This window comes from Halyomorpha halys, unplaced genomic scaffold (genome assembly GCF_000696795.3).
Source record: "Halyomorpha halys isolate HHAL.00 unplaced genomic scaffold, Hhal_1.1 Scaffold253.1, whole genome shotgun sequence".
In the NCBI taxonomy this organism is placed as follows: Eukaryota; Metazoa; Arthropoda; class Insecta; order Hemiptera; family Pentatomidae; genus Halyomorpha; species Halyomorpha halys.
The window spans coordinates 462,494-475,703 of record NW_027111492.1 but is presented as its reverse complement, the minus strand read 5'-3'; the positions used below and the strand labels follow the sequence as shown (position 1 = coordinate 475,703).

At 29.6% G+C, this 13,210-nt stretch overlaps 2 protein-coding genes across 4 annotated transcripts in view; one reads left to right on the top strand and one right to left on the bottom strand.

Moving 5' to 3' along the window:
* LOC106680312 (TLC domain-containing protein 2) overlaps positions 1-9,179 on the bottom strand; it is a gene marked incomplete at its 3' end in the record, with an annotated part of 15,725 nt that extends 6,546 nt beyond the window's left edge. Inside the window, 4 exon segments of one of the 3 annotated variants that reach the window (XM_067049530.1) lie at positions 1,717-1,799; positions 8,626-8,708; positions 8,818-9,036; positions 9,125-9,179. In XM_067049530.1, the coding sequence (XP_066905631.1) occupies positions 1,717-1,799; positions 8,626-8,708; positions 8,818-9,014 (363 nt within the window). 3 annotated transcript variants of the gene reach the window in all.
* Positions 9,180-9,381: 202 nt separating this feature from the next.
* Prp8 (pre-mRNA processing factor 8) overlaps positions 9,382-13,210 on the top strand; it is a gene marked incomplete in the record, with an annotated part of 69,745 nt that continues 65,916 nt past the window's right edge. Inside the window, 2 exon segments of the mRNA XM_067049531.1 lie at positions 9,382-9,543; positions 12,450-12,721. Of these exon segments, the coding sequence (XP_066905632.1) occupies positions 12,469-12,721 (253 nt within the window).

The following is a 13,210-nucleotide window of genomic DNA, read 5'->3' as shown; positions in this document are numbered from 1 at the left end:
ATTATTTTAAAATATGTATAAAAAAATGTACTTAGAGAAAACATAGCTGTTCAATAACAAGACATTGATTAGTAATTGTAATTAAACTAGGGGATTGAAACAAGACCAAGATGAGAAAGGACCATGGGAAGGGGGGAAACAGAGAAATGGATTGAGGAGTAAACAAATTCCAGGGAAATGCCACAGGAATAAGACTTTTGCTCTTCTTAATTGATTCTGAGAAATTCTCGATGCAATTCTGTGTGAAAATTTATTATTGTCACTGCTAATAATTTGTGTTCAAAGATGAAAATATAGAATTTTTATGCACTATGTATGATAAATGATAAATTTCACCTTTAAGTTTCTTGCGTTCAGTTGAATTTTACGTAGTTGCTGCTAAAAATGTATTTATAATTGAACAAATAATTTAAGGAAACACGTGATTCAGGACAAAATATCTAAAAATAGCAGATATTTCAGAAAAAAAGTTATTTACAACAAAATATGTAAAAAAGACCAAATATTTAAAAATATGTGAAATAAAAATTGCTTCTTTTGGCGAGAAATGTCTTGAAACATCTTTAGTTAGTAAGAAATCGAAGATACCATGGTCAGGTAAAAATTGTGAAAACGTAAAAATCCTATCCCTAGTTATGAGTAGCACTCTTGAAAGTGATTTTAATGGCAATTATTTGATCTTCCAATTTAATTTTTAAAAAAAAAGACCCATATAGCGTCTTATATACAGTGTCTCATTAAAATGTGCACTTCTCCTAACTTCTATAATTTTTGGAATTTTAGTATCATTTTCTATTAATACAAGAGCCCAAGAGGAGAAAAAACTCATTTATTTCATCCCAATTTTTTATTGCTTTAACGAAAACTATGTATAATTACAAGTCAAAATTGATAAGTCTGCCAAGTATATTTAAACTGAATAAAAAGTTTTAAAACATTTAAAAAAAAAATATTATTTTTCATTTGGAGCTCTATACCGTTAAAACTAACTACAATGCTAGAAAACCTAATAGAACATTATTTAAAGTAGAGTAAATTTACTAAAGATCTATTTACTTTCAATAATTCACAAGATACATTTTTTTAAGTTTTTTTACAAGCAACATTTCATGAAATATATACTGGAAAATCAATTATTAGTGACTAATAAAGTCGCACAAGTGCGAAAACTTTATCTCGGGAACTATGAAACGTATAGATGTCTATTAGCACACAAATTAAAGCTAGTTCAATGTGCTATAAAGTAGTTTATGACATTTATCTTCATAGGACTTGTAGTTTTGATGATATTTGCTAAAATAAATTGATTTTTAGTTGTTCGAACAAAACTTTGTATGCGAATATCATAAAAACTACTACTCCTACAAAGATAAAGGCTATTATCTACTTCCAAGTACATAAAACTATCTTTAATTTCATTTCTGGCAGATATCTGTTCCTGAGATGTAGTTTTTCATAAATGAAAAGTTTTGACAAGATTACAAAAGCAAACAAAATTAGAAGATTAATTTATATGAGTAAATTGCAACAAACTTTTTTAAGGTTCTTGATCATTTTTTTAAAAAGATCAAATAAATTTTTGAATAGCCTAATATTTTCCTCTTGCTTCCTTAATTTTATTTCACCACAAAATTATACAGCTCAGAATGATAATTATTGTCTTACGGATCAAGATTAAATTCATAATGCGTAATACATAAATAAAAACTGACTCACCATGAAATGATGAAGGAGAAGTTCGTAAGTTTTAGACTTGGGATCATTCACTGCCATGTCAATTAAGTCATAAATAAAGTAGCCTAAAAAAAATAAAATAAAATAAAAATGCAATACAAATTTTGTTGATGAATTTTACCAACTGCTGTGTTTATATTGGAGAACATTATCTGAGCTCAGTCATTTTTATATTTATTTTGTAAATTATACCAACGTTTCGACCCAAACATCTGAACATCAGATATGAATACTTTCATTATAAATTCCCTAACCACCCAAACCCACAAGTTTCTAGCCTTGTTTCCTCTTCCATTCCAGACAATCCTCTGAGATGCCAGAAAAGAAGATGGCCTCTAGACCTTCTAATGTAAAAATGTTATTTGAGTGCTACTAATTGGTAGTTTCTCTCCATACCTGTATCATACCATTATGATATTACATCAAATTTACCAAATTATTATTATGTAAAGTTGTAAATGTCTATAAACAAATTTAAAAAAATTTCTCTTCGATTGTTTTAGAACAAATGTTCCTGAATTATGCACTGTGACAATACTTACTCGACTACTTCAATTTAAAAAGATTTCACAAGAGCACTTTTGATAATAATAATCCTTGTTCCAAAATTTAAACAGTTTTCTTTAACAAAAGTATGGCAGAATTATAAAAATATAATAGTTAACTAAAATTTACATTGTGCTCTTAACCATTTATTCAATGCTAAATTATTATTGATTCAATACTTAAAATACAAAGAATGATTTTATGGAATTAGTCATCAAGTCAACTGAAAGGCTCAAATCTAGGTTAAGTTAAATTAAAAAAGTAATTAATGAGGTGTACATAGTTGACCGTAGATTAATGATTGGAGAAGTTTGTCGGGGAGAGGGAGAGGAGTGTGATCAGCAAAGAACAATATAAATAAACAAAACAATATTTATTTATTTTATGCCAGATAATTTGCTGATCGCACCCCCTGACAAACTTCTCCAATCATTAAAAAAGTAATTCTTTGATAACTATGTCGACATGACAACAGTTATCAAATGCCCATGTGTACACCAATTGAACAGCAAACTTGTGTTTTATTTATTCTTTTTTTTCATGATTTTTCATTACTTTCTACAACTTACTTATTATTTTTTCTAAAATCTTTGGCTTTCCAACAGTGCATAATAATCCTATATCACTACTCTTATTTTCGGAAATCTTGTTATCAACATGAAAAAATACTTATTAAATAAATCAAATGGTATCCTTGTTTAGTCTCAACAGTTTTTATTTTATCAAATAGTCCAATGTTTCGGCCATTCTCAAGGACAATCATCAAATATAAATTCATTGAAAGCCGTTTTGAACCAAGTCATGTTGGATCAGTTCAATATTACTTTAATTATAATGTTTTGAATTTCTTGAGACTGGTATTTATTTATTAAATAAATCAAATGGTATCCGTGTTTCGTCTCAACCAGTCTTTATTTTATCAAATAGTCCAACTTTTCGGCCAATTTTCCATGGAACTTTCATTGGACAATTTGATAAAATAAAGACTGCTGAGACTAAAAAATGATACCATTTGATTTATTTAATAAATAAATACCAGTTTCAAGAAATTGAAAAAATTATAATTAAATGAAAAAAAATATTTTTCTTCTTATATCCATAAGTTACTTATCAAATCCTTTCATAGTTTATACTTAACCCGTTTTCATTATATGCAAAAAACAAAAAAAAGATTATTCTATTCTAAATAAAAAAAATCAAAGGTAATTTACAAGATCTTTGAATATGTGCATTTAAGCCTAGTCAGACTATTTCAGAGAAGATAAGAACTATTTGATATTAATGAATACTTAATTTTATATTGATTTGCCGAATTTATTGGGGCTGTTTTTTTTTAGAAAATCAGAAAAATGTAATAGATTGATTTGTAAAGTGGTACTTCTGGTCAGTTAATGTCATCAAAAGAGTTGCCGTTACATCCCAGGCAAAAATTAGCCTTAAATATTCAATTTCAGTCTTGTACGACATTTTGTTTTCGAACTAGGCTGACCACATACATATAGAAAGAAAGACCATTTTACAATACTAGATTATTTAAACTCAGGTGACCTTAAGACGTGAATTTCGTTCGAAAACTCAATTTAGAACTTTTGCAAGATTGCAATACTTTCCCGTACAACGTATTTCACATATAATAACTAAAAGTAAATATGCAACGAAAAGAAATAATACAAATATATATTGTAATATGCTCTTTTTGAGCAAATAGTAAATTTTTATGTACCGTTTTAATATTGTTCATTTGTTTTGTTAAACCAAAAAGAAAGCGAACCAATTTTGTTCAGTCAAATATGGAGTTGAAATGATCGTTATTCAAAACAAAGAAGATGGCAGCGTGTGTCCTCCAAAAAGTCTGGCCATAATAAAAAAGTTGAATAGGGGCCATGTTGAGCAGATTTAAATATTATTAAAAAAAATAAAAAACTTTATTTAACTTCTCATCATAATTGTAGTTACAGTAAATTTAAGAAAAAATGTAAGTCATGAATAAGTGTTAAAGAATAATGTTCATATAGGAAATTAGGAAAAAAACTCAAAACCATAAAATTGCTACAATTGATGTTGAGAACTAACAACAAGAGAAGGGGAAGGAAGAAAACTTGGTTTTTAGGCTCAGGCTTTTTAGAATTCATTGCTTAGGCACGGGTGGGGAATGATGTTTCCTGGATGAGGAGGTCCTCAACATCTTTTATCCAGCTCAAGAGGACATCGAAGAGTCACCCAAGAAGAATAAAGGACTCTTTATTTTGGATCACCAGTGAATAAGATGAGTGAAAACTGTTAAAGGACCAATGCTTTGTTTCTTTAGTGTTTTGTTTACTGAAAGATTGCCAACAGTCAGTGTAAGTTTGTTGAAAAATCATCAAAAGAAGATTCTATGAAATTGGTTAGTTTTGTTCTACCTAAAATACATTTGTAAAAGAGATATTAAATTAATTAAGTGTTATTAGTAAGTGTCTGTTTCCGATTGCCTAGAAACCCACCCTGAGATTAAGAGTATATATAATATTATGCATAATAAAATTAAAGTTCTCATATTTATTTAATTTGACCTGGTCATCTTCAAAACTACACTTAAGGTATGAGATAATAGTAATAAAAATTAAATAATAGTAATCTACAACAATAAATAAAAATGTATAATGGTAGTAAATAGCAGATAACGACAGTAGATAGAGGAAATGATAACAAATAACAAATGAAAGTTGTACACCATTTAACAATGATAACATTCATCTGCTGTTTATCATCACTATCTACTACCATTATCTGTTATTAGCTGCCATTATATATTATTTCCCTTATTCAACAAAGAATACTGCATATTACTGTTTCACTTTAGTAGAGGCATATCCGACAAAACAAATGTTTTGTTAATTTAAATTTTATTTGTTGTATTCCCTAGATTGAGGTTACTTTCTGACAACCATACTGGCTTCAGGATGACCCTATTTGAGAAAATAACCCTCGCCAATGGTTCTATCATTGGAAAAGGTCTAGTTCAAAATAAAATCAATTTTTTTTTTGTCAGATGTTCTACAAAGCAAAGCAGATACTACAATTTGTATAGTATTTAATAACTTTTTAATATTATTTATTTTATAATTATAGAGAAGATTATTTCACCATAATTTTAATTTACAATCAAGACGTCCAACGTATTGACTATCATGCTGTCATCAAAAATATCATAAAAATTCAGAAAATATACAATTCCGAATAAATTAATTTACAATGGATTATGCATAATATACAATAGATATTTGATATTAGATACACATAATCAATTTTAAATTAATTTATTGGGAAGTGAAGTCATGGAAGTTTTCCTGAGGATGGCATGATAGATGAAACTTTGGACATCTTAGTTGTAAAATAAAATTATGGTGAAATAACCTTTCCTATAATTAATAAATAAGAATACCCTAAAATTGCCTAAAAATTTTCATTTTTTTTTTTTTTGTGTTTATGGTTGAAGTCCTACATTGAAGACTTAAACAGCCCCAGAGTGAGAATATCAAGATCCATTTTTCGGATCTGCTGTGAAATAAATATAGACTAACTCAAATGGGAATCAAACCCATAACCTTCAAAACTAAGTGCTCTGAGACCATCGCCCCATCGTGCTCAGCTAAAGGGTCTTCTAAAAACTTTTATGTATAAATTATTTATTTTATACATCATTTAAATTTTCACAAGTTATTCTAGAAAACTTAGTAACTTTTATCTCATGTAATTTTCATATCAATTTTAGCCCTGATGATGACTCACATTTTCATGTTTGGGTCGAAACATCGGTTTATCAAATAAAAATAATATTGAAATGACTGTGTTCAGGTTATTTTCTCCATTAGTAAAAACTTTTGATTATTTAATGAATATTTAACCATTATCCCTTCATGTTGTTAGTTTAATAAAAGGGAGTAATTTTCTAAAAAAAAAAACAAAAAAAAAAACGGAATATAATTAGAATAGTTAATCATATTGGAGAGATAACTAAACCAAAGAGAAAGAAAAGATTTAAGATAAAAACAATCCATTGTACTGTTAAATTACAATACTTTGCTCAAAATTCTTAAAAATTACATAAAACAGAACATAATTATATTAAAATTTGATAAATGAGTCGACCCTGGCCTCTAAGTTGTCAGCAAAAGTAAATTGTAAAACAATATAATTTTTTCAAATAGTTGGATAAAAAATTAATACTATGAAGCATAAAATTCCAAAACCAGCAAATCTAATTTTCAAATTAAACATTTTTTTTTTTGTAATCATTAAAAGTTCTGGTACTAGACTACCACAAGTTAAAATAATTTCTTTTTCTCAGGGATAATCAAGTACTATAACTGTTTATTAAAAAAAAAAAAAATTCAAACTGGACTTGACTTGTTTGGGAATTGCACTCCTAATATAAATATACATAGCAAAGCTAATTGTAACTTTTTAGTATCCCTTGATAATGAATCATTTCTAATTAACATGATGTTAAGATTATTAAATAATAAAATGGCAAGCCCTAAAGAATTAAAAGTGATTAACACTGATTGCTTTACAAGATAATAGTGAGAACAGAACCTTTTTCATTGGCCAAAGAACACAGAAAGTTATATTGTCAACCTTGAAACAGGACACCACCGAATCGAGATTTTCATCCAAAAGAAAATTATTTAGTTTAGCCAGAAACTCCGCCTTTACTCACTGACGAAGACCTGAAATTTAGGTCGAAACATCGGCACGAATAAATAATTTTTTGTTTATTTGCTGACTGCACAGCTGACCATCTTTTCCATAAAATTATGAATTATTGGATGAAATTTACCTTCATGCCGGAGAATAGGCTGCTTAAACAATGCTCTCTTGAATCAGTAAGAAGAGATGATAAATACAATTGGGTATTCCATTAAAAGACATTGGTCGCACCTATAGGTTGTATTCAGTAATTTACATGCTTTTCACTGGACGAATTAATAGAACAAAAGAATGACAAATTATAGCCTATCTATGGATATTAATAGCTCATTAAACTCTAATAAATAACAATCCTATAGACTAATATAAAATTTTAATATTAGTGCTCCAGGAAGACTTCACGTCGTACACAGTCAACTTAAAAAAAAAAAAAAAAGATAAAGTGGTCAAGAAAACATCAAACTTCACATGTAAAATAAGACATTATCACTTAACATAAATGAACCCTACAATACTTTAAACCAATTTATCTATAACACTTTATATCTTATATTTCTCTACTGAGTATTTATAATTTAATAAATACAGATAGAAATATCTGAGATAGTATATAACGTGCAATTGAGACCAGCTAAATACAGAGCCAATTCTCATTACCAATAGTCCAGATAGACTAAAAAACGTATATCATTTATATACAAGTGTATATATATCAATCCATGTAAATTAGAACAGGAAGTAGTTAATTTCTGAATTATAATTATTTTTGCGTTGTTCTTTAATTATGTAATATTTTTGTTCTTTTAATTTACTAGATAAGCCGGACTCTTCAAAGTTTTATATGAAGTTTAGTGATTATTTGCTGTAAAATTGTACAAGAAATTTTCCTTAACAAATAAAGTTGCTATCTATCTAGTGAGAACAGAAACAGGGTAGTATATAATACCAGAATTACACCTTTGTTATGACTAAACTTTTAAAAATTATTTCAATTTTAAATCAAATAACATGAATAGTTCGAAATTAAATATCACAATATGTAATCCATAGTTAAATTTGAAAGTTACCAATAATCAATAAAACATGACTTAAAAACCCCCATTAGTCATCAGGTTAACTATGCATATTCAACAATGACATGTTAAATTTCAAAGTTTGTATACATAAGACTAATATCAATTTTCAGCGGGAAAATGTAATTTAAATTAGTTACCAAATAATGGAAGAGGTATGCTGCTAATGTTGAAGCTGTGGATTTTAACACATGACAACAATACTTTGAGATAAAATAAATTTAACTCTTCACTAAGGACTACTATTCTTGAATTAATGTATTGCCTAATTAAATTCACAGTTGGCATCTTAATATGAAAGGGTGATTTCCAAGGACAAATTCAATTCAAATTCCAATGAAATGAATACTTAGCCATTATTATTTTGTGTTATCATATTATCATTAAGAAATGTGGCATGACGCTAATTGAATTAATGCAAGCATTAGTCACTTAAAGAAATGATTGATATGTTTGCTTCAATTCTCAATTACAAATTAGTTACTCAAAAATATTTAAAAAATATAACTCTAATAAAACACTATAAAGTAAAACATTTTCACAAGTAGGTTAGTAAGGACAAATTCTGAGATAAGCTTACCAATTGAAATTGAAATAAGAGTGTATGAAGCAGGGGTCCATTCTGATATGAGATCCCTTCGCATATCTGGTGCTGACCAAAAACTAAATCATACGAGTAGAACTTGTATTACACAGTGATACATATTTTAATAGAAAAATAATTTTGATTTAATTAAATGTTTTAGTAAAATAATGTTCTAACTTGACATACCATAAACAAGCTCCACAGCCAGTTATAAATGAATGTATAAGAGAATTCGCAGTATTTCGCCATTTCCATTGTTTCTTGGGGCTTTTTTGAAGCAATGATGGAGTGAGAGCATTTAAAATCCAATAGTTATTCAGATAAAACAGACCAGAACTAATTACGACGGTTGGGTATCCGAAATTAGAGCTGAATAGATCCATAACGAGAAAACTACGTGAAGATCTAAATGTATGTAATACAATAAAAAAAAAAACTAAATAAAATGTTAGCAACTGTCGATAAATATCTACAGACGAATAACACACCCAACCTTCGGAATATCCTCACAGTCACAGGAACACCCCACCGACACACCAAGCTATAATAGACTATTGAAGTTTTTGAAATCAGTGTTGTTGATTACAAATAACAAGCGATTTTTGTGAATATATAATCTGTTCTTTTGTGGGTTATAAATTATTTTATTTATTATAAAATATTAAAATAAGTGAGAAGGCAATGCAAAAATAATAATATTAAACAAGTTGTGGTTTAGATACATTGCATTGTTTTTGAGCAACACTGTCGAAACACTTGCTTTGAGTTTAATGGTGTCGTTGGTTAGTATTTCGGTGTTTGCATTTGTAAAAATGCGGTTTTAGTATATCTATCTTTACAGATGAAGTACTAAAAGCGATTAAAGGATTAATTTAATTGAGTATGAAAGTTTTTGTAACGAACTATTAGAAAGTAAGTGCTTTATTTTTTTGTAGATTGTTACACCATTGATTAGTACTAGTAAAATTTAGTGTAAGTTAATGTTCATTTGTATATTTGATTTCTGTTTGTTTCCATGGTTTGGCTGTAGAAAGACTTATTGATGCATTTTCAATTTGTTTATTTATCACTTTGCTAAATGTAAACGATATTTTGACCCATTTGGTGGTTGTTTGTTTAGTTCATTTTTTTATATTGTTAACACTCTTTTGTTGTTATTACAATTTATGTAAGAAATCTGCATATTGTATGATTTATCAATATATAATATATTATATTGTTATGTTAATCAAAGATTATACACACCCACAGAGCCTGTTTGATCTACTTGCATATCCAAACATTTTCTTATTTTTCCATAATATGGAGTAGACTGACAAGAGTGTGAACCTTGTTATTTTGTGCAAGGTAGTGATTGGCATTTAATAATTCTGTTACTGTATCAGGCTGCACAGACTTTATTTCTGTTGTTGTGTGTTATAACCTATTCTATTTTTACTACACTTTCAAATGAAATGCTGGTTGTCGACTCACTTAGGAATTTACAAACCCCCATTAGATCCTTCTGAGGGGATGTTAGGAACTTGATAAAAATCAGTTCTGCTTCGGCATTCTTCCCTTGGATGGCCAGGTCATGGATTAAAATGAGAAACTCGTTGATTTTCCTGAGGTCCTCCAGGCTTCCATAGTTTTTTCAAGACTTCAATGGGAGACGGATCACCAGATCAGCCTTCTTTATTCAAAAAAGAATTTGTATGTATAGATTTACTCTGCATTCTGTTCATCTCCTCCACACTCGTAGAGAGTACAAGCTAATATGGAGCTTTTGGAATGGGTAGACTCTTAGCCTGGTGTGCTCTAGTTGTAAGCAGAAAATGAGGACCTATCCTCGTCGAGTGAGTTCATGGGTGGCATTTTCGGGGTCGTGATTTAGATGGCTCATGGTGCATTGTTGGCTAATGGCGGCTTTATTAAGCATCTTTATTTCATCATTCAAGGTGACTTTCTTTTGCATGGCCATCAGGCTTTCAAGTTCTTAAGCAAGTTTTCTCTGGTCTTTGTCCCACTTCGTCCTGAGGGATTGCAACTCACATGCCTGTCATTTAGGAACACAAATTTTGAGTCTCCGGGTCTCTATTGTGCCCTAATAATTTTCGACACTTCAAAGATTTGAATAAATTTGATGTTAATGTGCTCCAGGAAAAGATTTTTCTTAAGTTTCTCAGGAATATACTTCTTGCTCTTAATGTCAGGAATGGTGAAAATGATTTATGGTTTCACTGCTTCAAGCCAGAGAGGGCTTCTTGCCCTTCATAGATTAATTCTAGCCAACTTAGAAGTGATTTGGAGAATGATTTTTTACTTTATTTGGCTAATTTCATTTTTGTCACCCTTTTTTGAAAGGGTCGGTTCATTACAGACTTGACTTTTGCATCTGGAGGTGAAACTTTCATATCTCTCCTGTCCTCTATCGAGGGAAGTTTTGAAAGGGTCCCTTTTTTTCCAATTGGTATGGACTTAATCGCCCCTCTCATTTATTCATTTATTTATTTTTTTTACAATCAGTTTATATTGTGTGTGAGATTTTAATTCTTAACAACAGAATATGTGACTTGGGTGGTCTAATATACAAGTATCATAATTCTCATTTACTTTAATTATGATTCTGTGAAACATTTTTATTTGGAATTGCGAATATAACAACTCAAAATATATGTTATATCACAATCAATTTAAATTCAAACCTGCTTATTCTTCATAATCATTATCACCTAATCCTTACTATCATTCACTTATACTTTTCATTGGATATAAAAAACTATGAAAAAGGACAATCTTAAAAACAACTGATTAGTTTCCAAGGAGGTCGCAATAATTCTGTAACTGTCCTAGTTATTTTTATTTTTTCTGAATAGATTTTTTTAAATGAACTGTAGTAATGAATTGTACTTCCTTTTTTGTATTTTGGACTATTCCATGAAAATTGTTTTTATATTATGTGAAGTATAGATATTGAAAATAGAACATAATTGATGTTTGTTATAGTTTGAGTTGTTTTCATTTTATATCCTTAACTAATATTTTATTTTTAGTGAGAAATTATATTTAATTTATTTTTACCATTTAAATAATTCTGAATATTAGGTCCTCTTATTCCTTAAGCAAATATTGTTATGGTAATTTTTTTATTTCAAATCAGGTAGCTCCATTTGGAAATTTGTTCGGTAGATAAATCCTGAGATAGGAATTTTCATGTAAAAAATATAAAGAATAAAGTAAACATTAGGAACAATAAACCAAGTGTTTCATTGTGAAGGAGTCGAACTATTGCTGCTATTCAGCTTGGGGTGCCAAATTTTTTGAAGCAATGGTCTTAATCTAGTGTTATCTATAATTTACCATTCTAATAGACTTTAATTCGTTAATAGAAATTACTTTTATGACATACTGGAAGATTTTTGATTGACCATGTGTATAGATGAATGGAATATGGTCCGGGTGTGGTCAAAAAAACTCAAATAGTAAATAATTTTACCATTTTGTTGAGCCAACGTTTTGTCTGGCACTCTGACTTTGACTCCCGTCAAAACAACCCTGACGAAGCCCTGCAACGTGGGGCGAAACGTTGGCTCAATAAAAATAGTATAATTATTTACTATTTGAGTTTTTTTGACCTCACCTGGACCATATTCCGTTCAAATTACTTTTTTGTTGTGATTGTGGTGTTGAGCTTCATAATGTCTTAAAAATAAAATTAAAAAATCTAATTTATGGTATATATGATAAATTCTTGTCATGTTATAAGTATTTCAAACTGCTATGAAGCAGACTTTTTTTTTATAACATTGTTTTTGTCTTATTACATTTATTTGAACTAGGTCTGTAGTAAGTTAAACAATGGCGCTGCCACCGTACTTAGTTCCCCACCCATGGGCCTCCGCCGCAATGATGGTCCAGGCGCAGCAGCAACAACAAGCGGCCGCAGCCCAGCAGTTAGCCGCCCAGGCAGCTGCACACGCTCATGCACATGCCCACCAGCTCGCTGCTCTGCAGCATCAGCAGATGGTGGCGGCTGCAGTAGCTCAACAGCCTCAGCCAGTCTTACCCAAACCTCCCGAACCAATAACAGATGATAAATTGCAAGAAAAAGGTAAATATTAAGTTCATGTATCATTATTATTTCTTTTTAATTAGTTGTAAATTTAATTGATTTGGATACATTTGATACTAATAATTGATTTCAAGTTATCCGGTTTTCTATTATGCACACATGGGGATCAATAACTTGTTAAATTAGCAATTTGAGATTTCATTATTGCTAGTGTCCCATTGGTGTTATAGAATCTAGATTAGAACTAGATTACTCTTATTCATGTGAAGGATGTATTAATTTAAGAATACAAAAGTTGAGAAGATGATTTTATGAACGTTCTTTAACACTTTAGCTTCCAAAGGTGTGTCAAAACACATGCTAAACGATGGCAAGTCCCACGTGCGCAAGCCTGTTGATGGAATATTTGGATTGGCTGGTACAAGTTAGCCTGAATTGGTTGTTGATACCCTTAATACTTTATAATTATGAGAGATAGTTGACCGTGGATGATAAATGAGGAGAAGATGGTTGGGGGTGCGGTCAATG